Consider the following 22756-nt stretch of genomic DNA (forward strand, 5'->3'; position numbering starts at 1 on the left):
GGGATTGAGGACCCTATTGATCCAAGATTGAAGCAGGAATACCTCACAAAACGTACCTGAAGTACATGTTCTCCTTGTCCGTCAGATCCATAAAAGCAAGTTTGTCTCTCTCCTCTTCGTCAATAGCCAGAGCGTCTCGCTTCTTGTTCTCTCTTGCAAGCACAGCGTAGAGCGCCACAGCAGAGGTGATCGTAATACAATAGCAGATGATCAGGCCTGTCCACAATCTAGGGTAGTGCTTCCCTTTCTCCTGACTTCTGATCAACAACGGGCCTACAATGTTCCCCACACAATATGCAACAAACACCGTACCAGCCATCGCGCTCTTCTTCGTCGCTCCACTCACATTCGCCATCGCCACAACAATGGTCTGGCTGACAACCGCGCCGAACGTGCCAATAATGCTGTAGCCAGCGACGGGTGTGGCCGCGTGGTACGTCCACTCGCTCTTCCAGATCATGGCGCATCCCGCGATGACAGGGAGACAATGCAAGATCAGGAGGAGAAGACGGATATTAGGTATTCTCGAGGACAAGTAACCACAAAGTAGTATTGTTACAAGACAGATGAGTCCAAGCGGAAATTGCCAGAGTATAGACGCGAGGGTCGACCAGCCGAACGTGTTCACAATGAGTGGACCGAAACCAGAGACTGCGCCATTAACGGTATATGCAGAGGCCATCAGAAGAAAGATGAGATAGAACTTGACATCTGTGGCTGCTTCGCGGAGTTGATACGTTTTGATTTTCTGGCAGCGGACGCCTGTGGCTCCCTTTCGGAGCCGTTCAACAGCGACGACGCGTTCGTGAGGGGTGAGAAACCAAGCTTCTGCACAGGAATTTGGAATGAAGAAACACCAAATGCCAAAGAGGAATGTCAGACAGCCGGCGAGGAGGTAGATGTATTGCCAGCGCCGTAGGGAGCCAGAGGTAATCTGTGCGAACCCGTAGTTCAGTGCGCCACCGATGATGGTGAACAGGCCTGTTGAGCTGAACCACCAAGATTGTCGGATGGATTGCTCGCGTTGAGTGTAGTAAGACGAGATTATTGTCATGAAACCAGTGGGTATGATGCTTTCTACGAAGCCGAGGAAGAATCTCTGTGCGAACAAACCCTCGTGGGTGGTTACGGCAGCTGTCAACATACAGATTAGTGACCAGAGGAGTACAACGGCGCCCAAGATTCGACCCAAGTTGAAGCGTTGAAGGGCAAAAGTTAGGGGGTATAGGCCTGCTAGCATTCCGAAGTAGAAGAGGGATGTTGCCCAGGACAGACGGGTGGTAGACACTGTCGGGGGTGTTGTGGAGGCGTTTGTAACGACGCTCAAGGAAAGGTCCGCTGTCATGCCGAAGAGGGCAGCAGAACCAAGAATGGCTTTGTCATAGTAGACAAGACCGTACCCTGTGTATTGTATGTTAGGATGATATTTGGTTTGGATAAGGCTGATGATTGGTGATGATGGACATACCCACGATCATGGCGGGGATAAGGAACAAATCGATCTTTCGGAGCACTTTTGCTTCGATTCCTGGATCGATATCTTGGGCATGTTCGCCGACGAGGTCGATTGCTATGTCTTTGTCGGTTGACATTGGAGTCGCGCCCGATTCGGGATCATGATGAGGACTGGGATGTGAGGCTGCCGTCTTCTCAGGTTGCTGAGTAGCCGCCATGGCTGGAGTCGTGCCAATTTTTCAGACTACGAAGAAACACTTAAGGTGATTAGGTGAAGGGAGCGAGAAGAGAAATTCCACGATTTCACATCTTCATTATACAGACACGGCTTGGATATCCACGGGATGCCGCATCAAAGCTAGCGGCACACCATTCCAGCATGCCAAACCACTGCAAACTGCAAGCGAGGCCGTAGGCCAACCCAGGATTCTAGGCATAGTACTCGCACATCTTTTGGCGTACATTTGTGATTGGCGCATTAGGCTTAATATGCCATGGGGGACGGATGTTGGGATGAACTGCGCGCGCGGAGCATAGACGCTAGTGTGAAATAAGTTTAGTGAGGCTATGACATAATCGTGAAAAACTTTCCTTGACGAGCGTCGCGTCTTCTTCCGCTTACTCTGCCCAACCACATCTGTCGCACCATCATCATACGCACATGGAGTTTGTGTATTCACGTCGTACACGCTCTGAACAACACACACGTGCTTTTTTCGCTATCTTCATTAGAAAGTGAAGTGATCGCGCCCTAGAAGCGAACCTTTGGAAGCCAGAGCTGCCTTTTTGTAGAATGGTCTCTTGCCTCGCTCAATCTGCTGTTCCATCAGCAGATTTCGAGCTGGATACATACCATCTCCTAGAAGGAGATGGCTTGTACGAGACAAGAGTAAATGCGACGATCTTTGAGTACGGAACCGCCTGAAACCATGTGTCGGACCTCCGTAATTTATCCGTCGGGACATAACATGCTTGTTCCTGTGAACTAAGTTTGAGAGCGTAGAGAGTACGTGACGGGTGAGCAAACAGCCGTGGAAGCGTAGAGTAGAGCAGTCTTGTGGTGTGAGCAGTAAAAGGGTTTGACCCAGCGCTATGAGGCTGAAGCAGGACTCTCGATTATGTAGTTCTTTGCTTGAAGGCTGTACTCAGTTGGTCTCTGATAGGTCAGCTAGCTATCCAAAACGTCGCTTGTGATCCGTAATTATGGAATGGAAAGTCGCCCTTATTCCGTCATTCCAGTATAGCTCGATTTTTCTACCTGCAAGCTCTTTGTGACCATAATGTCTGCTTTCATTGACCTTTCATCACGCGATAAAATGCTTTCCTGACTGCTCTTCGTCCGATCGAACGCTCACCTGTCAATGCGCTCCCTCGGCCGTGGTGTGACCTTGACCACTCCTTTCGATCCATATTCTATCGACACAAAGCCATCGTCAGCTACTGAATGTACCTGCCTTTAATAACCATCTGCACTTGTCGGTTTTGACTTTCCAGTCAAGTCTCGGGCAGTGTCGCGGAACCAACTGAACAGTTGTTTGAGAGCTGGCAGTGACGCTGCGATCATACCCATGTCGAGCTCGATCAAGTTCCAGATAGAATGTGTGTCGTAAATGTATGGCTTTGGGACGCCAAACTGACTGGAGGAAAGCTGTCTAACAATACCAGCGACAGCAGCACATATACCAAGAGAGAGAACGGCGACGAGGGAGAGGGGCATACAGAGCGGCATTTGGAGCTTCCGCTGTTTCAGTCAGTGTGATTTTTAATGTGAGAATAAATGCCTGGAATGGTTGAGCGTACGATCAAATTTACAGGAGCGAGAGCGAGGAAATCGGTAGAGATGTTCACTACTACAAAGGCATTAGTTTTATATACAACTGCAAGTAGTCGTGTGAAGGAGTTAGAGACTTACTTCCATCGAACAATCCAATAGCATCGAAAGTGTCCCCACTAAAGCATTTCGTAGTACCGGTTCCAATAGGTGGTGGCTGCAAGTCGATATCCCACGCAGCTACGACCGGATTACACTGGAAGATTTAGATCTAGTAGATCAGCGGCTCATCATCATTCAGCTTGTCATTGGAGGTAACATGACATACCAATGTTTCCAGACTTGCCAATACAAAAGGAACCAGGAAGCAGATTACACCCCAAAGAAACCAGACTTGTGCTCTCTTCGTGACCAAAACGATTCCGACACTGACGGTCGTCATGTGTACTAGGCGAAACTTGAGGAGCTGTACATAACGTGGTTTCAAGTATGTTGGGGTGGAAAACAGAACCATCAGGGATGCGATGAGTATTATTGGGGGTCTGTTTTGCTACGTGTATGCGTAGATCTTGTTGTTGTCCACCGGAGTTTTGATGCATGAAACGTCAAGCCTGTACCCAGATACTTCCAGTGAAATTCGAAGACATGTTATGATCCCCATCCAGCAATCTATGAAAGTACTTTGATTATTGCCATCAAAATGACTCTCTCTTCTAACTCAAGGATGTTTAATCCCACGGTGTCACCTCACCCGCGACTACCATTTCCTGATGCGTACTACTCAGACCATTAAACTCCAGACTAACTTCCACACCATGCATTTTCCTAAACCTCGTCCTCGCATCCTGCGTGACAGGATCGAGCACCAACTCGTCTGGGAAGTTGGAGAGTAACCGCTCAACCTGTCTCTTCCCGGGTGTCGAAGCGCACACAATCTTGATTTCCGTGATGGGGTTCGAGGACGTAGAATCAGTTGTTGTGGAGAACTTGCTAGAAGATTTTCGTTCCAAGGGTCCGGTGATTTTGGGGTTTAGTACGTCGCTCAGTTGCAAACAGAGAGACTCAACGACGAGTTTGAAGCGGTTGGAACGGATGAATGCGGAGTATAATCTGTGTGGATCTGGTCCGTTCACGCCACTAACAGTAAGCGGGGTTTGCTGAACAGGAATACTAATCTCGCCTTGTTGGAGATGTTGTGCCAGTGGACTGGGGTTTGGTGGATAATTGTGCTGGCCATGCGCATGCGGTATCGGATGTACTTGGTGATGATGGTGTGCATGACCACCTAAACCCAGCGATCCTTGCATGAACTGTGGAAACGGCATTGCTGGAGCTGGTGGAGGTGGAGGAGGGATCTGATTCGCGTTACCAGTGGCATGCGCATGGCCGCCTGCACCACCAACAATCTGTGTGTTGGTCAGGAGTTGGTTTACGACGTGCTGAGTTTGTTGCTGAAGAGCAACATGCACACCGTATGGTGTAGCCCCTCCTTGAACCCCGCCTACAGGACCAACAAATCCACCATGCTGTTCTGTCAGTATGCGTGACATGAAGTGAGGACACATTGTCCATCTGAGAAATACCCAGAGACTCCTCAACTTTGGCAAATCCCCTCTCAGACTCCTCTCTCCCGACTTGCTCCCCAGATACGGTGTCCACAATCCCAGGTCTTTATCTTTTATCCGAAAGTACACGCTCTGTATGTTGACGGAGGCGGGCGACGTTATAACACGAAAGACGTTGCAGTCGCTAGGGTGTGTGAACAGGAACTTGTTCTGCGAGTACAGAATGTCCACCGCTTCACTGTGGACTTGTTTGTTTGTCCGGAGAAGGCTTACGTTGATACTACGAGTTTTGCTGGGCAAGGATTCGGGCGCTGTAGTAGGCCATAAGAACGGATTACTAGAAACCAATGCGTATGTATAGACACGATCGCGGAGTTCTCTCGGTAGAGACAAGAGGAGGGAAAATGACGGATCGAGTTGTGTCTCGTCATTGTGCGCTTGCAGGACTGTGGGCGTCGGGAGAGCGGCGCTATGCGACGGGTTGCGAAGGCGCGCCGGGCGACTTGGTGATTGCGGTGGCGCGTCAATCATAGTGGTATCAGAAGAACTGCTGCTGTTGGAAGAGGAACGCGATCGCGACGGTGTCGATGTGCGGGAAGCCATCCTTTCTGGTTCAGAATGGAAGCGCTTGCTGATAAATAGTCTAGTGGGGCTGCGAAGCGATACAACGGTACGCACGGCAAACGTTGGGCGTGGTGGTTGTGGTAGTAGTGGTAGTACAGTAGCACCGTGTTGCACACGATTTGGCCGAGGCAGGGACGGGTGTTTCACGTTCTTATCATGCGCGAAATTATAGACAATGCGAACGTTGAAGACGGTTCACGCTTCGCTAGCACAGAATCGGGGGGAAAGTGTTGAGCGGCTGCAACATGTGCCTCGTTCCTCCACTGCTGTGATCCCATCATTGTCCAACCGCTGAGAACATGGCCGCGGCTAGACCGATGCCGATCAATATTCGCACTACCCAATTACTTGAAGCAAAACTCATCATGGCTATTCCTGGTACGGTAAATACGTTTTCGATATTTCCAGACTGTCTTTTTTTTTTCTTATCTACCTAGATAGCTACCTATGTTTCCCTTTTCCTGGTTATCACTGAAATCGCTGCCGGTTCCTCTCATGACCTGTTTAGTGAGCTGCCCCACGGCGCTGAGCGGGGAACCGACCTTCCAAGCGGCTTACTACAATTGCCCAGCTCAACATTCGATCGGCCTGCACCGCCACCTCTCAGTATGCTCAGGTCTAGCGCGCTAGCTCACCTTTGGTCCTAGTTGTGCGAACAATATGCAACCGCCCAAGCCTTCACCTTCAGGACTAGGAATCAGAGACTGGACAACCGCTCACTTCCCTGTTTTAAACACCCTGAAGGATAGTGCTTGTCAAAGACTTCATTGCTCAAATCGGCGGTTTTGTCTTAGGTGTAACATATGTAAAACATACGCTCAAAGCATCTCCCATTGGACTCCAGACAGGCACGCAGCAACTCCCCATGTCTACCAAGACTTATTCTCTCGAATTCGTACATGTCGAAAGATGTCCACCTTCAGAATTGTCTTCGAGCAGCTACCTAGGAATCGTCTCGGTTATGGTCGGTCTTCTGCCCATCCAACGTCACACCAAAGACCAAAGTGATCGCTAAAATGCGCTTTCAAACCCAACCCCGTTACATCAATCAAAGTCTTTTCGCCACAGAATTCTACTTCGCTCGTTTGCAGGATGCCCACGCCGGAAGGGGTAAGTTGAAACAGAGCAACTTTGTCTAATCGGTTCGGCGGGAAAGACTGTTCGCCATATACACCCCAAGTGTGGCCTAGATCTTTTGGGCGAAGGCGTACCCACGCATCGGTAAGATCGTTGGTGCGGAGAAGGTCGTCGTCTTCCGGGAGAACGGGATTGAAGTCGCCGGCAATGATCCCACGGCCAGCTGCGCTGAGGTACGATGCGCAGATAGAGAGCTGGTGTGGCCTTAGTGACGGGTTGATTGGTAACGAATCCAAGTGGACATTAACAAGTCGAATCCGGAGGGAACTTCTACCAGAGGTGTGCTTGCTCGAGGAGTTCAGAATCAGATCGCAGCATAGGGCGTCTCGTTCAAAGCGACTAGGTAACGAAACCCTCCAGATGGCACCTAGCATGATACCATTCGTGGCTACCCAAAGCTTTGACACCAAACTGATGCTGATAAACTTTTGGTTTCCAAAGGCGGAGAAATTGACATCGCTTATGTACCAATTTTGCTGTATCCAAAGATCTTCGAGAAGTGCTGCTAGCGATTCCCTTGATACCTCTTGCAGGAAAACAACATCTGCAGCTCCCATATCCTTGATGACCTGCAGTAATGCAGATATACGAACCTTCGGTAACGGTGCATCTGCATTTACGTTCCAGGTCACAAGGCGGAACGAGCCCGCCCATCGATGTCTGGTGCCAGGCCGAGAAGTTTTGTCATTCACAAATGGAATCCACAGTCCTTGATTAAAGTCGTGCCATTTTTGGAAACTAGACGTTGCCGTGGTTGTTGGCAAAGGTGTCTGTTGCCACCATGATTTAATGTGGGTACATATCTGCGATAGCATGGTGGAATCAGATTTGTGGTGTCCGCAGGACGGCGTGAAGCGCAGAAGGTAATTATTTCTTTGTCGACTTAGTGACAAATCAAGGTAAAGACTTAGTCGTTGCCGCAGTGGTGCAGGGGAAAGGGAGTCGAAAGGCCACAAAACGGGCTCACAAATTGTGAAGAAGCTATTGTAGGGTACCGATGCCGCCTGCTATAACTTAGCGTTGATACTGTACCTAGGTAAGAACTTATCACATGCAGGTTAGCCTAAGATAACCCGGACAGTCTCGATATATTTCGAAGCTGCGACTCACAGTTCTTAGTTTGCTGCGCTACAATAGCGAACTTATTACTAGTGAGGATCTAAGATTGTCACATTAGAGAGATATTGAGCTTAAGAGGTTTGTATTAACTAGGTGCGTAATGCAGCACCAAAAGATTCGGCCAGGCAACATTGGAATGCTCAAGTGCTTACCTAAGTGGGTACCTGGGCATCCTTTGAGGTGGCCCTATTATGGACAAAATACCCCATGAGCCAACACTTAAGCCACCCCAACACGTGCCCGGATTTACATAGTAAGACAGCACTATCCAGTGTCAAAGTTGAACTATTCCTACATTCCAGAGTAATCCATCAACCTACCTAGTTACTTAAGGTCATTCGTACTTTCAGGTCTGTTCAGCAACTGGGGAATGTGGTGTAGTTTTGTCTATCAGACGCTTACTACGACGATTTTGCTGGTGCTGATGTTGGCTATCATGCGTAATATCACCTGGAGAAGCGATACAACTCGGTGGGTCGTCGAGTCGAAACTCTTTACTACAAGTCACTGGCTGCACGTCGAAACTAGCCGTACGAGGCGCGTGCTGTAGCATAGGCGATACTAGAGCCGAGACACTCGGTCCTTTGCATAAAGTAGAAGATTGACGACGACACTTTGCGTTAATGAGAGCATCAATATCAGCTTCATCAATGAATGCTTCGTCACCATCGACATGAAAGGTTTCAAGGTCCAAGTTATCCCACGTCGGGTCGTTGTTGGCGGGAAAGAGGTTACTAAGGCTCTGTTTTCGAGTGTCGAAGGCCTGGGCGGGTGCGTAGCCAGGAATAGAATAGTTGGATTGGGAAATGAATCGTGGAATATCTTCTGGTTCAGAGTAGTCGATACGCTCTTTCTTACGAAGACTCAATCGGCGGGGTTGTCGGTGCTCCATACCAGTGCCGATCTCTTCAAACACGTCCGAGTCTTCAGATTCGTCCGCAGCGGCTTTACGGATAGTGGACGAGCTTTTGGTAGCCGGTCGTTCGTCGCTGGATGAGCGACTATCAGAAGGCAGGCGCTTTTTGAAGCGCTTCCGTCCGGGAGCCTGAGTCTCATGGCCAGATCCCACAAAAGCAACTGCTCGACGTGTTTTAGAGCGCTTTGTAGTAACTCCTGCTGCATCTTCGGCGATGAATCGATCTCGTAGATCTTCACATTCCTTAATACGCCGATTGATCTCAGGGTGAAATAAATCGTAGTAAGCAGCGTAGTCAAAATCCTTCTTAGACCCACTCCTCTTAAACTCCGCAAAGGCTTCGGTCTTCTCTATTTTCTTGTCAACAAGCTTAACCTCCATGTCGCCGCGATGAACAGGGAACGAGCCAGGACGGATTTTCCGCTGGAGGATGAACTGCTTCATCTGCGATTTCGCACGATGCTCCATGTTCATACCGTAAAGTTTGTAGATGAGCGTACGTTCGTGCGGTTTGGGTTCGCCGCGCTCATAGTCTTCATGAACAGGGTAATCAGAAAATTCGTGAGTATCAGCTAGTCGGCCTTTGCTAGCAGCTTCGATGAACTTGCTAGTCAATGCCGCTTCATAATGATGTTTTGGGCCAAACGCGGAGCCGAAGCGGCCACTAGGCTCTTTTTCCATGGCTACACGTTGATCAACCTTAACGTCAGCAACCTGGCAGATGTACGCAAAGTCTAAGAAACGCTCCATGCAATACAGATGAGCGTAACCGACGCAGTCGTATGGATCGGCTACGCCAGTGCCGTACGTTCGGTGCTTTTCGTCGAATGCGACGCGGTAGTTGCCAACTTCAGCGGTGCCTTTGCCAGTGTACACACGCATTGGGCACTTCTCGAAGCGACAATGGCTGTGAGAGGCAGAAGCATAACGACGTGCCACGTCTGAAGCTACTGGCTGGATCCATATGCGGAGATTATCGAAAGGATACTGGGTGATGTACTCGTGAATCTGACGAGCAGACATGGTGCGCTTCTTGAACTCATGCATACCATTGTTTTGACTGTACTCAAACTTGTATTTGGAGGTTTCCCAGTCGCCATGGGGAAGATCCTTGAACTTGTACTTGCGACCTTCTTCGGCGTGTTGATTGATGCGAGCAGTGCGTGTGGTTTCGCCCCTGGTCGTGTTGTTGACACGAACCCAGGGCTTGTCATCGCACTTTTTCGGCTTCTCTCCAGCTTTGACCACAGCTACCTTGACTGGCTTGCTCACGGAGCTGGCGTTCGAAACCTCAGAGTGGTGGCGAGAATCTGGTGAGGACCAAGCACGTTTGGTGGGCTGCCCGCAAGGTCGCTTGACAACGGGCACATCGTTGTCAGACCCAGACTCAGATCGGTCACGTTTTCGTTGGGGTAGCTGATGAGTAGTGAAAGTCTGGCAGGGGCGACTGAATCGGCGAGAGCTCGAAGACTGTATGATATCGAGCTGTTGTGTTCCGGTATGATACTCTGCTGGCATCGCGACATATCCGGTGTATTGTTGCGGATATGGATGTTGTACAGATTGAAAATATGGCTGGTCTGGGTACATCGAACCATAAGGATCAGGATACATCTGTGGATTCTGGCCAATGGCTGCATACTGTGACATATCGGGCACAAAGACATTGCCACTAGGAAGCGCGGAAAATCCGGGTGTGGTGTCTAGAAGCTGAGATGTTGCTTGGAAGTTAGGATCCCAGGAATGGATGTCTTGAGAATAACCGATGTTAGAATCTAGAGTTCGGCTACCAAACGGCTCTGTAGGAACGAAGTCAAACAGACTCTGCCCAGCTTCACTCAGATCGAAGTTCTGTCCTGGTTGATTATCCTGATCAGCATTGGCATTTGAGAACGACAAACCAAGTCCAACCTGGTTATCTTGAGAGAATCCGTTGAACTGGATTGAATTGGCAGCAAAGCCGTCCGTTGGCATCCCATTCATAGCCACGTCCGTATCGTTGGTTCCCGCCCACGCAAACGCGTCTGGACCGAAAGTATTGTCTTCGAGTCCATCATTGATATAGAACTGCTTCAGATCGAAGTCGCCAAGAAGGCAAGGGTCAACTGCATTGGGAAGACCAAGCACGCTCTCGGAGCCATTGAACTCATGGAATTCAGCTTGGCCGTGATTGTATGTTACATTAGCGCCGGTGCTCCGTAGGTATGCATCCGCTATCGACTTATTTACGGCTGAGTGGTCTCGACGATCGTCAGGGGTTACAAATACTGCCTGATGATCGGGTTGGGTAGATGGGTTTGCTGGTTGATCCTTCGATACGATCCTTGGGGAAATTGGTGATCGTGAAACAATAGTCGAATACATGTCGGAAGATTTCCTGATAGGTTCAAAGCGTACGGGACGCACAGATAGCAAGGCGCATATCGTATATATATGAGAGATCATAACATTCTTTCATCGAGTCTTGTAAAGTCACAGATTTAGATTGAACAAAGGAATGTAGAAAAAGTATCTGGAGGTGCACATCGTTGTGCTGAGCCTATAAAGCGGTCATCAAAGGGTAACCAGCAAGTGGAATACCAGCATTGTTCGAGTCCTTCCATCGCTGTCATGCATCGCTATCACTGAGTATTGTGGCGATGGTTTACTTCATGCAGGTGTTGCATCGAAACAAGTCGCCCAACTGCCTCGGAAAGAGGACTTCGGAAATAATCACAAATCCATATGTCTGTTCTTTGTTAGCTGGTGAGCTCCCAAATGCATGAGCTGAGAAGCAGGTAGCCAAAGAAGGTAATCAGATTATATAAAGCAAATTTTTCGACACAATTTTTACGAACAGGTCTGTGAATTTTGTCTTTTTTTCATCATGAAAAAGGAGGGAAGGACAGGACTAAACATACCAAATTGCTGTATTTGAGTGCTGCGTTGCACTAAGCATGAGACTACATGATCATACTGGCATTGCGCAATAGCAGCTGCTAAAAAACCTTGATCAAAGGCTATTGCAGAGTACACGCGCTGTTGTAGTTATTCATGGTTGGTGTAAAAGTCAAGACGCGCAGGTCGAGGGTGATGAAGACTTTTCCCGGGACGCTATGACCGGAATATCTATATCTCCGAAAAGCTGAACCACTTCCAAACACACGGGTCCTCCCGCCGCCTTGACACCTCTGGCCTCTACAATCGTTTGCCTTACAAGTAATCCCCGCCTCAGGAATCCGCAAGTCTGGTTCTGTCCCGCTGTTGGGCGATCAAACAGGCTTGCCGCACCTGCACGTGTATTGTTTGGGGATGTTCCCGTCTGCGTTAGCCCCACGCGAAACACGCCTCACGTTCGATGGTCAAACACAGACTGTTTAGTCAAACATGAGGACTATCCAGCATATGAATCTATCCCGTCTAGAGAACAGATCGAGACGCTATGGAAAACTCGGTGGTTCGTTAACTCAAGAACGTCAGGAATGCCTCTTACGGCATATCGGAGTCGAATGGTGAAGAGGCCGAATGAACATCAAAATTCGTATTACCAGTAGAAAAGCGAAACAATTTGTGGATAGCATACCTCTGCCCTGGTTGTTCAAGGTTGCAGCTTCAACGTGACTGGGTAGTGAGGCTTGACTTTACTGGCGGGCGCAAGCTCTAACGCCATACAGCTTCTTACTTCGCCTTTCGCTCTACTTGAACACCTCATCTTCTGAGGTCATTCTCTCAAGCGTTTCCACTCTCCTGGTTTCCATCAGCCGAGGCTAGGTATCGTGTTTCAAAGACCGGCACATCCTCTCGAGGCATCTCGATGACAGGGGAGACCAAGCGCCAAACGTTCGATGAAGTCCGGAGAACACTGTGGTGGATTATGCGGGACATGACCCGCCTCGGTCACATCGCTAGATGCTAAACGTCTGGGATGTTTCTCACACGGTACCCAGGTAAATCACAAACCATTCAGGTTGCCACGACTGTCCGTAGCCAATCGCTACTCACTCGCAAGATAACAAAGTTCTTGACCCATACCATACATCCGATCCCTCACCATACATGCAACGCGTCCACCCGGGATGCTTGCTACCGGGACTATCATGTACAAAACCATGCGTTCATAATGCCACAGCTACCTCTACCTGCACTTCGGACCCTTTACCGTCGTGCTGCTTCTCTCGATCGTCGATTCTCCGCCAGTGTCTGGTTGGCCCTTTTTTCCATCTCGGACCTTACTCCTCTACTCCGATGTTTGTTCTCTTCTAGACGATGGAAAGCGGAAAGCTTCAGGAGCTGGTGCTCCTTGGTTCAATTACGTTCTACCTTATAGTTACCCTTCTCATTCTCAGCTACATCACAGTCGGTCTACGGTTTTGGGTGCGATATCGCATCACGAGATCTCCAGGATGGGATGACGCCGCGATGGCAGCGACGCTTATGCTGTTTACCTGCTATTGTGCATTCATACTCGCAATCACCTTTCGCAGTTCTAACCGAAACCTCTTCAGCGAAGAGGCCATTCACGTAACTTTAATTGTACGTACCTCCCGATATCAATTCTCAACAACGATGCTAATATTCTGACAGTTTATTCAACTATCTGAAGTCTTCTACATCCTCACTACAACATTCCTCAAAGTCTCGCTGGGACTTTTCTTCCTCAGGGTTCTTACCAAGAAATGGCAAAAGCTCATATTTCATGTCATCCTCGCCATCAGTGCGACGTATGGCCTCTACTACGTCTTCATCGCCCTTTTTCAGTGCGGCGACCCAACACGCCTCGCCGACAGTCTGCTGTCACCATCTTCCCCTAACTGCCTACCGTCTGCTCTTCTTCTTACCTCGGGCTACCTCTACGGCGTCATCAATGTTATCGCTGATTGGACATTTGTCCTGATTCCCATCACCGTTCTACTGGACAGCGACCTCGACCGAAGAAGCAAGATCAGCGTTAGTATCGTCATGGCGCTAGGTGCAGTAGGCAGCGTGAGCTCGATCTTCCGGATGGTCTACTTGAAGGGACTGGGCTTGCATGCAGGCGGTCTACGAGGTAAGTGCTTTACCCAAACGGCGTTGATGGTTACTCGTACTAACAATCTCACAGCTGAATCAGTAAAAGCAACAATCTGGGCAACTGCTGAGCCAGGCACTGGCATCATCGCAGCCTCAATCGCTATTCTTCGCCCTCTTTTCCGCCAGATAGCTTCTGACGTCCGGTCAAAAGCGTCTCACTACTCACACTCACGCAAGGGGTCTCAACAATCCGATGATACCATCGCGCTGACGAGTCAGGAATCTGCTGCTCAAGCGATGAAGAACAAGAGACGTAGCATGTACAGAGTGAGTGAGGATCTCGTCGATCCTTGGAGTCCGACCATTGTTGCGACAGCGGATGTGCAAAGAATGGTTGTAGTGAAAGGGAGAATGAGTCCTGTCCCAACGGTGACAATGAAGGCGAGGGAGGTCGACATCGTGTGATGCATATGTATTTGCATGTACAGATTTATATATATGAGCTCCGAAGATATGACGCGATCGAAGCAGAAATGGAGGATCCAGGAACAGTTCAGCTTGTTACCAACAACCAAAAGCTTTATGATGATGTTATGTCAGAATCTAGATATACCATATGGAATTACATACTCGATCTCCAATCCCCGTTTGCTTTGTGGTTTGCGATGCATTGTCGTGTTGTGATTTGATCGTTGCTCTGATACGCAGTAAACAGATCCTTCTTGAGCCTTGGTACCAGAATCTTGAACCAGAAAGGTGATTGTGAATATGGACTGAACGCTACGGCGAATTACGACTTACGTCGGCGGAGTGATGGAGGAAGGTCCAGCGGATGACGTCCCGATAGGGCCAAACGCGGGAATGCGGCCCCAGGAACAGCGGGAACATGGCGAGTTTGGAGCTTGGAATTGGTTATCCCAAGGTCACCAACCATGACATAACTACCTACTTATCCGCGCCATGCGTCCTCCGCAGCAAGAGACGACATGTGGAAACCGAACCTCCACCTTCAAAGAGGCGCGATAAGGCCTCGGGTTGCCTGCATCTGCGCGCACGCCTCCAGGCTCCCCTCGACGACGACGTACCTTCCCCGCCAGCGACGCTGCTTCCACGAATACTTCATCACACACATACCCTCGACGTCACTGCACCCCGACTCGCGAGTTGCGCAACCTGCGCTGCATCACAAGCTCCCGCGCGACAAAAGCACGCCGTACAATGCCGACGGGTCAGGTCGCTCGCCGGCTGCCGTCGTGGGCACGTCGCGCGAAATGACCGTCGTACGCATACCATTGAAGAGCGCGAAACACCATTTTGGCGTCTCGTTGTCGCGAGGAACGCGGCCATACAACGAAGATGCGTTCCAGGCAGGTACCATTGATCTCCCCGCATTTGCACGGCGGCGACCTATGTCTCTAAGCCGAAAGGGACGGAGCGCGGACAGCAGCGAAGTCACGCCGGACGTGGGTGCCAGTGGAGATCCCCAAGTCTTCTACTTTGGCGTCTTCGATGGACATGGCGGCGCCGAGTGCTCTGGCTTCTTGAGGGAACAGTTGCACGACTACCTTGAGAAGGCGACCAAGCAATTCGAGCTCAAGAGCAGTCTCGCGCGGGAAAGAACAGAGACGCAGTCTGGTTCTCCAAAAGCCAAAGGCGAGGCATCTTCTGGCGATCGAAGACAGAGGGACAAGGAGAGTTTGAACGCTATCGAGACACATACGCCACCAGGCACAAAAGCTATGAAGCCGCCACAACCTGGAAGTAAAGACCAGCTGCCGACCGCCGGCTCCAAGTCTATGGATGGTCCAATCGATGGCGTCCCACCAGTGCGGCAGTCGGACAGCGTGCGGAAAGCTGAGGAGCTAGAACAGCACTTGGTCAAGCAATGGAAGGAGCTTGTGGGTGGATACTTTAGACGCTTCAAGCCAGAATACTTTTCCATGTCTGCAGGCGGACGCGGTCATCCGGCGGAGAAAGAAGTTATCGAGAAGCGTCATACGAGCTCCCCAGCGATACCTGACGACATTAAAGAAGGCATCGGAATCGAAACTGTGTTAGAATACGCTTTCCTCAAAGCCGACTACGATTTCGTTGCTGCTCAGGTCGGCAAGAAGGAAGAGGACCCTGTCCGTGCGGACAAAGCTCTGAACGACGATGACATCCTAGGCCAGCCCTCGCGCACGACTACCAAGCACATCGGGGGCACGAGTCGCTTCAAAGGAGGCAGCACGTGCAGTGTAGCTCTCATCTCTACACCCACGCCGTCTCCCTTCTGGCATCCTTCGTCTCCATCCTCCCTCATCACCGCTCACGTTGGAGATACCAGAATACTACTCTGTAATACGGCAACAGGTCTGGCTGTTCCCTTGACATCTAATCACCACCCCTCCCTCCCCGAAGAGGCCACCCGCCTCCGCCGCTTCGCTGCCTCATTTGTCACCGACTCCTTCGGTGAGGAACGCATGTCCGGCCTCGCAAACACGCGTTCCTTTGGCGACATGGCACATAAACGCGTCGGGGTATCTGCCGAGCCTGAGATCCGTAGGATAGAACTTTCGCCAGCAGAATACTCGTTCCTCGTCCTGTGCTCCGACGGCGTGTCTGGGCACCTTTCTGATCAGGAGATAGTGGATATTGTTAAGGAAGCAAAGACACCGGAACAGGCTGCGAGAGACGTGGTTAGTTTTGCCACAGAGACTTCGACTGGCAGTGAAGGCGCGGACAACGCAACCGGTCTTGTCGTTCGATTGGGCGGATGGGAGAGGAGAGGAGAGGGAGGACTGGGCAGTTTGGGGACGAAGGAAATGAGAGATTGGAGGAAGAAGGAGGCGGAGGACCCTCGTGCTTCTGGGAGGATGTGAGAATCTCTTTTGTCTCGATGGAGCATTGGTGCATGACAGGTGTTTGTCGGAGTCAGAGCGAGTGCGTTAGATTGCATTGTACATAGTGCCTACCATCTACTTTGCAGCGTTCATGTCTCACTCAGGCCTGATGGTACTCTGGATGTAGAGCTCAACTGCAGGTTGCCGTCATGACTACCTTGCTCTCAAGAACATGCTGTCATGCACGCTGCCGCGATGATAATGTCAAGGTCCAGGAATGCGCATCCATGCTATTCGTCATGATGATGTGCGCGCGTTGTCCAATAGCCTCGAGGTGATTGACGGCCTGCAGGTCGTGGCTTGGCTTCAAGATGGGTCTATAACACAGCCAAGTCGACGACTCGAGGGCAATGCACAAGACGGCTGGATGTCATAACTCTATGCAGTGTCTGTGCAGGACGGTAGACCCTCGTTCCAGTGTCATGGCTTCCACAGGGCTGCATGCGGGAGCGCGAGCTGGAATCTGGGGAGGAAAGCACGATGCGCAAGCGAGCCAATGCGCCGTTGCCAGGCGGGCGCTCTTTCCTCCAAGCTGCCGGCGAACTCGTCGATGGTGCCTGAAGCAAGCAAAAGAATAAATTTCTGCCCTGTCTCACCCCTACGAACCCGACGACATCTCCATACCAAACTAACGCAGTGTTTGTTTGCCGTCTTGCTTGCTGCTCTTTGATCCGTTGCTCTTACACCCGTCTCCTCGCACCAAAAGTTCGTTCTGTTAGTGGGGCAGACCCTTTAGGAGGAAAACAACACGTGAACTAGGCCTGTCTACGCTCGACCTTCTTTCGCTTCAAATTCCCTCCCTACGACGACCGCCCACCGCAACTTGTACACTCTCTCTGCCTTCCTGCCGCACCACCTTCTGCTTCTCCCGCCACCGCGGCTCTTTAATTCTTTGCAACGCTAGATACCCCGCCTTAAGTCCACGAAGCACCCTTCAGCAATTATGGACATCAACCAGGTGTTGGAGGGGACATATGCTGCCGGTATGTTTTCTATCTACCCTCTTCTAGAAGCTCCACTGACTCTTCTGCAGACGCTAGCATCCGTAACAGCGCCGAGCAGCAGCTCATCCAGGCAGCCGACTCCAACTTTGTAAGTCCCCCTACCGTCAGAAGGCTGCATGTGCTTCCCGAGACATGCTCAGAACACTCCCACTAACGCCTTTCGCTCCAGCCTCAATACCTTACCGTCCTCGGTGGCGAACTCGCAAATGAACAAGCCCAGCCCCAGATCCGACAGGCCGCCGCCCTGGCCCTGAAGAACGCTTTCACCGCCCGCGAGTATGCCCGATTACGTCAGGTCCAAGAACGATGGCTCAACCTCGACACCCAGATCAAGCAGCAGGTCAAGGAGATGGCCCTGCGTACTCTGGCCACACCAAACAAGAATGTCGGCTCAGCTGCCGCTCAGTTCATCGCCTCCGTCGCCGCTATCGAGATACCCCGCAATCAATGGCCGGAGCTGATGACCACGCTCGTCGAGAGTGTCGGTCAAGGCACCGACGCCCAGAAGCAATCTTCACTTACCACAATTGGTTTTGTTTGTGACACAGACGACGTAGAGCTGAGGGACGCGCTAGCACATCACTCCAACGCTATCTTGACGGCGGTTGTCCAAGGTGCCCGCAAGGAGGAGACCAACAACGACGTCCGTGTAGCGGCCATCAACGCGCTCAGCGACTCGATCGAGTTTGTGCGTTCAAACTTCGACAATGAGGGCGAGCGCAACTACATCATGCAGGTCATCTGCGAGGCCACACAAGCGGAAGACAGCCGCATTCAGCAGGGCTCGTACGGGTGTCTCAACCGCATCATGGGTCTCTACTACGACAAGATGCGCTTCTACATGGAGAAGGCGCTATTTGGCCTTACCATCCAAGGCATGAAGAGCGACGAGGAGGATGTCGCCAAGCTGGCTGTCGAGTTTTGGTGCACTGTCTGCGAGGAGGAAATTGCCATCGAGGACGATAACACACAGGCACAGGCCGAGGGCTCAACCGAGCTCAGGGAGTACTTCAACTTTGCACGAGTTGCCACACAAGAGGTTGTTCCAGTGTTACTAGAGCTACTTGCCAAGCAGGACGAGGATGCCGACGACAACGAATACAACACCTCCCGCGCGGCATACCAATGTCTACAGCTCTGGGCACAATGTGTCGGTAGCGGTGTCATGCCGCCAGTTCTCGCTTTCATCGAGAAGTACATCCGCTCCGAAGACTGGCACTACCGGGATGCGTCCGTTTCCGCCTTCGGTGCCATCATGGAAGGTCCTGAGGAGTCGGTGCTTGACCCGATTGTCAAGCAGGCTCTGCCTACTTTGATCGGAATGATGGATGACCAGAACATCCACGTCAAGGACTCCGCCGCCTACGCTTTGGGCCGTATCTGCGAGGCTGTTCCTAGCGCGCTCGACGCACAGCAGCATCTGCCTCCTCTGATCGGAGCTCTGTTCAACGGTTTAGCTAGCAACCCCAAGATGGCTGCATCCTGCTGTTGGTCGTTGATGAACTTGGCCGACAGGTTCGCAGGAGAGCCCGGATGCCAAACCAACCCATTGTCGCCCCATTTCGCTCAGAGCGTGCAGAGCCTTTTGCAGGTCACCGAGCGAGCTGATGCTGACAACACCCTCCGCACAGCAGCATACGAAGTCCTCAACTCCTTTGTCAACAACGCCGCCGGCGACAGTGTTCCTCTAGTCAACGAACTTTCCAACGTCATTCTAGAGCGCCTGGAGAAGTCTATGGCACTCCAATCTCAGGTTGTCAACGTTGAGGACAAGCTGACTCTCGAAGAGATGCAGACCAGCTTGGCCAGTGTCATCATGGCCATCATCCAGCGATTGGAGAGCGACATTAGGCCCCAATCCGACCGTATCATGCAGGCGCTGCTGAGCCTTCTATCGTCTCTGCCTCCCAAGTCCAGTGTTCCAGACACTGTCTTTGCCGCCATCGGTTCGATTGCGACCGCGCTCGAGGAAGACTTCCAGAAGTACATGGAGGCGTTTTCTCCATTCCTGTACAACGCCCTGAACAACCAGGAAGAGCCTGCGCTCTGCTCCATGGCCATTGGACTGGTGTCCGACATCACCCGATCCCTAGGCGAGAACGTTCAGCCCTTCTGCGATGCGTTCATGAACTCCCTTCTTCACAACCTCCGTAGTCCTCAACTTGGCAACCAGCTTAAGCCGGCTATTCTCCAGTGCTTCGGTGATATCGCGCATGCTATTCACGGTGCGTTCGAGACTTACCTAGCTGTCGTTGCCCAGGTGCTACAACAGGCCGGTCAAGTCACGTTGACTACCGAGGGCAACTACGAGATGATTGACTACATTACCTCTCTCCGGGAGGGCATTATGGACGCATGGGACGGATGCATTGTCGCCATGAAGAGCAGCAACAAGAGTGAGTCTTACAATTTATAACATTGACGACGTACTAATGACCGCAGCTCAACTCATCGTTCCTTACCTTGACTCGATTTTCGACCTTCTCCGCACGATTCAACAGGACAGCAACCGCACCGAAGCTCTTCTCCGATCTTCATGCGGTGTTATTGGGTGAGCAAGATTGTTTCTCGCTAGGTTTTATTCTACTAACATCGTCCAGTGATCTTGCGGATGCATTCCCAGCTGGTGATTTCAGGGAGTACTTCCGCCATGAGTTCCTTACCGCAATGGCGAGGGAGACACGTGCAAACGCGGACTTCAGCGGCCGAACACGAGACACCGCTCGATGGGCACGTGAACAGATCAAGCGTCAAGTCGGTACGTCGCTACGCAATAACCCCTACCTCCGTCCTGGTCCTCTTTGATAGAGTCAATATCCCCATTATATATATTCCAGCCCACTGACCTCCCTTCCCCAGGCGGCAACCAAGGCGTAATGGCCTGAGTGTCTTGATATCCCTTCCTTCCCCAGCACTGCTTGACCTGTGTGTTGGCCAATATGTTGGATAGCTTCTCTTGTGGAAGTACCATTTAGCATGTGGCTAAAACATAGGTTTTAGCTCTCCCTCGCGTACCCCAGCACCTCGAAGCACAATTCGGAGCCCATCCGTTCGAAGATTGTCGTCGCGCACGGAACGTCGCTTCTATGGAATCATCGGTCTACATCCCTCGCAATCGCCCGGATATTCTTCACAGAGCAACATTGTCAATTTCGTCACGCCTCTTTGGGGAGGGCGAAATTGGCTTGTCGCGATACGACGATGTCACGGGTTCCAGGTATTGGGAGCAGCTTGATGGTATAGAAGGCTATCGTCCAGTCACGGATACGATCTCACGTGTCTGTGGTCACTCTGGCACGTCTTAAATGCTGTCACACACGAGATATGTCTAGCCCACAGTATCCAGACAACGCGGCACCCCCATTCAATTCAACCCCAATCCCGACACCCATGCGTATCCCCCCAAACGACCGTCGAACCCGAATCGCGTAGCACTCTCTCCAACCAAATCATGTAGCACCAAAAAGTCTTGTAAGGCAGAGCGCATAGCTACTTGCCAGGAGAATAGATCCTTTCCAGTCCCTTTTTTTTTGTACACTCACTTTCGGTGGTTTTTTCCATTACCATTTGGAATAGGCGTTCATGCCATGTTGACCTTGAAGTGGTCTCCATTGGTTTTATGGATATATGCTGGGTTTATAGTTGTAATGATTATTGCTGTATAGACTTGATATTCGAGGCTTGATTGCTCGGTCGTGATTGTGATGCTGTATATTCGAGAGGATCTCAGCTCAAAACTGACCAAGGTCGAGTCTAACTGATGTATGCAGAACCTGCACTTTCATCACACCCACTCCAGGTTCTCTTTCACATCGTTCCCGTACAATACAAGTTACACCTGACCTTGACCTCCCACCCACTTTTCACTCAGCTCCCACCATCACCCCAATCTCCACTTCGAATTAACCAAGCGAGCAACTCGCGGCTAACCCAACAATGTCGTTCACCAAGCCGCCGCCGCCCAAAAACCACTGCGAGGACCCAGCGTCACTGCTGCATACGCTGGACTGTGAACACGTCGTAAAAACCTCTATTTCTTCGTCTTTGTCGCCTACAACCGCCATCTCCGCCACACCAGTAACGACCTCAAAAGCCCCCTGCTCGCCCAACTGTACGAGAAGCATCTACACTTCCAAGCCACAGATCCCACTCTCTTGGCTCAGGCAACGACAGAATCTACATGCACACTTGTTCACGTGTCCCGTTTGTGTTGAAGAATACATTCGTAGCCAGTACGCTCGTTGTCTGGAAGAGCATACTAGAAAGGGTGGTAGGGTGACGGATAATGTAGAAACAAACGTGCAAATTTGGACGTACGAAGCTGTCTTGGAAGCTGTAGAGAGAGAGGAGGTAGAGTTTCTGAGGGAGTTGTCGGAGTCTTTTGGATCTAATATCTGGAAGGGTTTAGGTCGTTGGGACGGGGGCAGAAGAAGGATGGAGGGTATCAAACGTGGGCATTGAGAGGTAGAACAGCCGAAGTATACCGTGAAGGAAAAACACAAATAGTTGTGGATGACAAAGATGCAAATGAAGAGAGTCTGTTCGGTGGAGAGAACAACGATGAAGTCAGGGTTGGGGATGTGGAGATGGAGGACCTGGCCGACCGGATTACGGATGCAAGAATGGATATTCAGCAGGATGATGCGGTGGATACACTCATGGAGTGTCTTTCGAGATTGTAGTTGAACACCATGGGGTAATGGTAGTAGAGAGTGAATTACTGCGCTACATACAGCATACACAACTTGCACCGAAAGTGTAGTGATGACAATAGAGAAGGACACAGCGCAAAGACCTGGCATCCAATGAGCACCCTTGTAGAAGAACGTACCTACCTAATCCATTTTCTATTGCACCATCGCTAAGCTCTACTGGTTGACGACAACAGGTTACCTGCGCCAAACTTGCGTGCCTGTGTGGGCTTTCCCAACAAGATGACTCCATTCGTCCTTACTTTACCTTTAAGCTAGAAAAGTGGACCTTGAAATCAAAGAAGAGATATCATGCAAACACATTGACACGACACCCAGTCGAGCCAGGAAATTACCTTGGCGCACCAGTGTGGTAGCTACCAATTCTCGCCGTCTGTCAAAGTATCACACGCTTGTGTCGTGTTTATCGTGACGCCATGCGTGGGGTTCAAATTTGAGCAAGCTTGAACTGACTCTTCTTGACGTCAAGCACGATAGCTATTCACGACGCAGCAGTGGCGCGGAGAGGAAGTGGTGGTTCGAAAGTCCTAGTTAGCTACAAGGCATTGATGCGATCGAAACCTATCGCGACGTCAGGCAAAA

At 50.8% G+C, this 22756-nt stretch overlaps 5 protein-coding genes across 5 annotated transcripts; 2 read left to right on the forward strand and 3 right to left on the reverse strand.

Moving 5' to 3' along the window:
- Positions 1-58: 58 nt before the first annotated feature.
- On the reverse strand, positions 59-5394 carry GT037_006276 (allantoate transport protein; the record flags this gene model as incomplete). Its single annotated transcript, XM_038931323.1, has 9 exons — positions 59-250; positions 560-1401; positions 1469-1675; positions 2219-2314; positions 3022-3196; positions 3256-3305; positions 3368-3466; positions 3978-4752; positions 4810-5394. Coding segments are annotated over 9 exons (3021 nt in total), but the record flags the coding sequence as incomplete, so codon positions are not given.
- Positions 5395-6374: 980 nt separating this feature from the next.
- GT037_006277 (uncharacterized protein) lies at positions 6375-7367 on the reverse strand (the record flags this gene model as incomplete). Its single annotated transcript, XM_038931324.1, has 1 exon — positions 6375-7367. The coding sequence occupies one exon, from the start codon at positions 7365-7367 to the stop codon at positions 6375-6377; it is 993 nt and encodes a 330-aa protein (XP_038785821.1).
- Positions 7368-8017: 650 nt separating this feature from the next.
- Positions 8018-10951, reverse strand: GT037_006278 (uncharacterized protein; the record flags this gene model as incomplete). Its single annotated transcript, XM_038931325.1, has 1 exon — positions 8018-10951. The coding sequence occupies one exon, from the start codon at positions 10949-10951 to the stop codon at positions 8018-8020; it is 2934 nt and encodes a 977-aa protein (XP_038785822.1).
- Positions 10952-12829: 1878 nt separating this feature from the next.
- GT037_006279 (protein serine threonine phosphatase 2c) lies at positions 12830-16437 on the forward strand (the record flags this gene model as incomplete). The annotated part of the gene is made up of 4 exons (XM_038931326.1): positions 12830-13099; positions 13151-13613; positions 13668-13903; positions 14674-16437. Coding segments are annotated over 4 exons (2733 nt in total), but the record flags the coding sequence as incomplete, so codon positions are not given.
- A 964-nt stretch (positions 16438-17401) lies between these two features.
- Positions 17402-20267, forward strand: GT037_006280 (arm repeat-containing protein; the record flags this gene model as incomplete). The annotated part of the gene is made up of 5 exons (XM_038931327.1): positions 17402-17441; positions 17492-17550; positions 17632-19858; positions 19905-20013; positions 20063-20267. 5 exons carry the CDS (start codon positions 17402-17404, stop codon positions 20265-20267), a joined length of 2640 nt encoding a protein of 879 aa, XP_038785824.1.
- Between the last annotated feature and the right edge of the window lie 2489 nt (positions 20268-22756).

Source organism: Alternaria burnsii, assembly GCF_013036055.1.
Source record: "Alternaria burnsii strain CBS107.38 chromosome Unknown 752, whole genome shotgun sequence".
Lineage (NCBI taxonomy): Eukaryota > Fungi > Ascomycota > Dothideomycetes > Pleosporales > Pleosporaceae > Alternaria > Alternaria burnsii.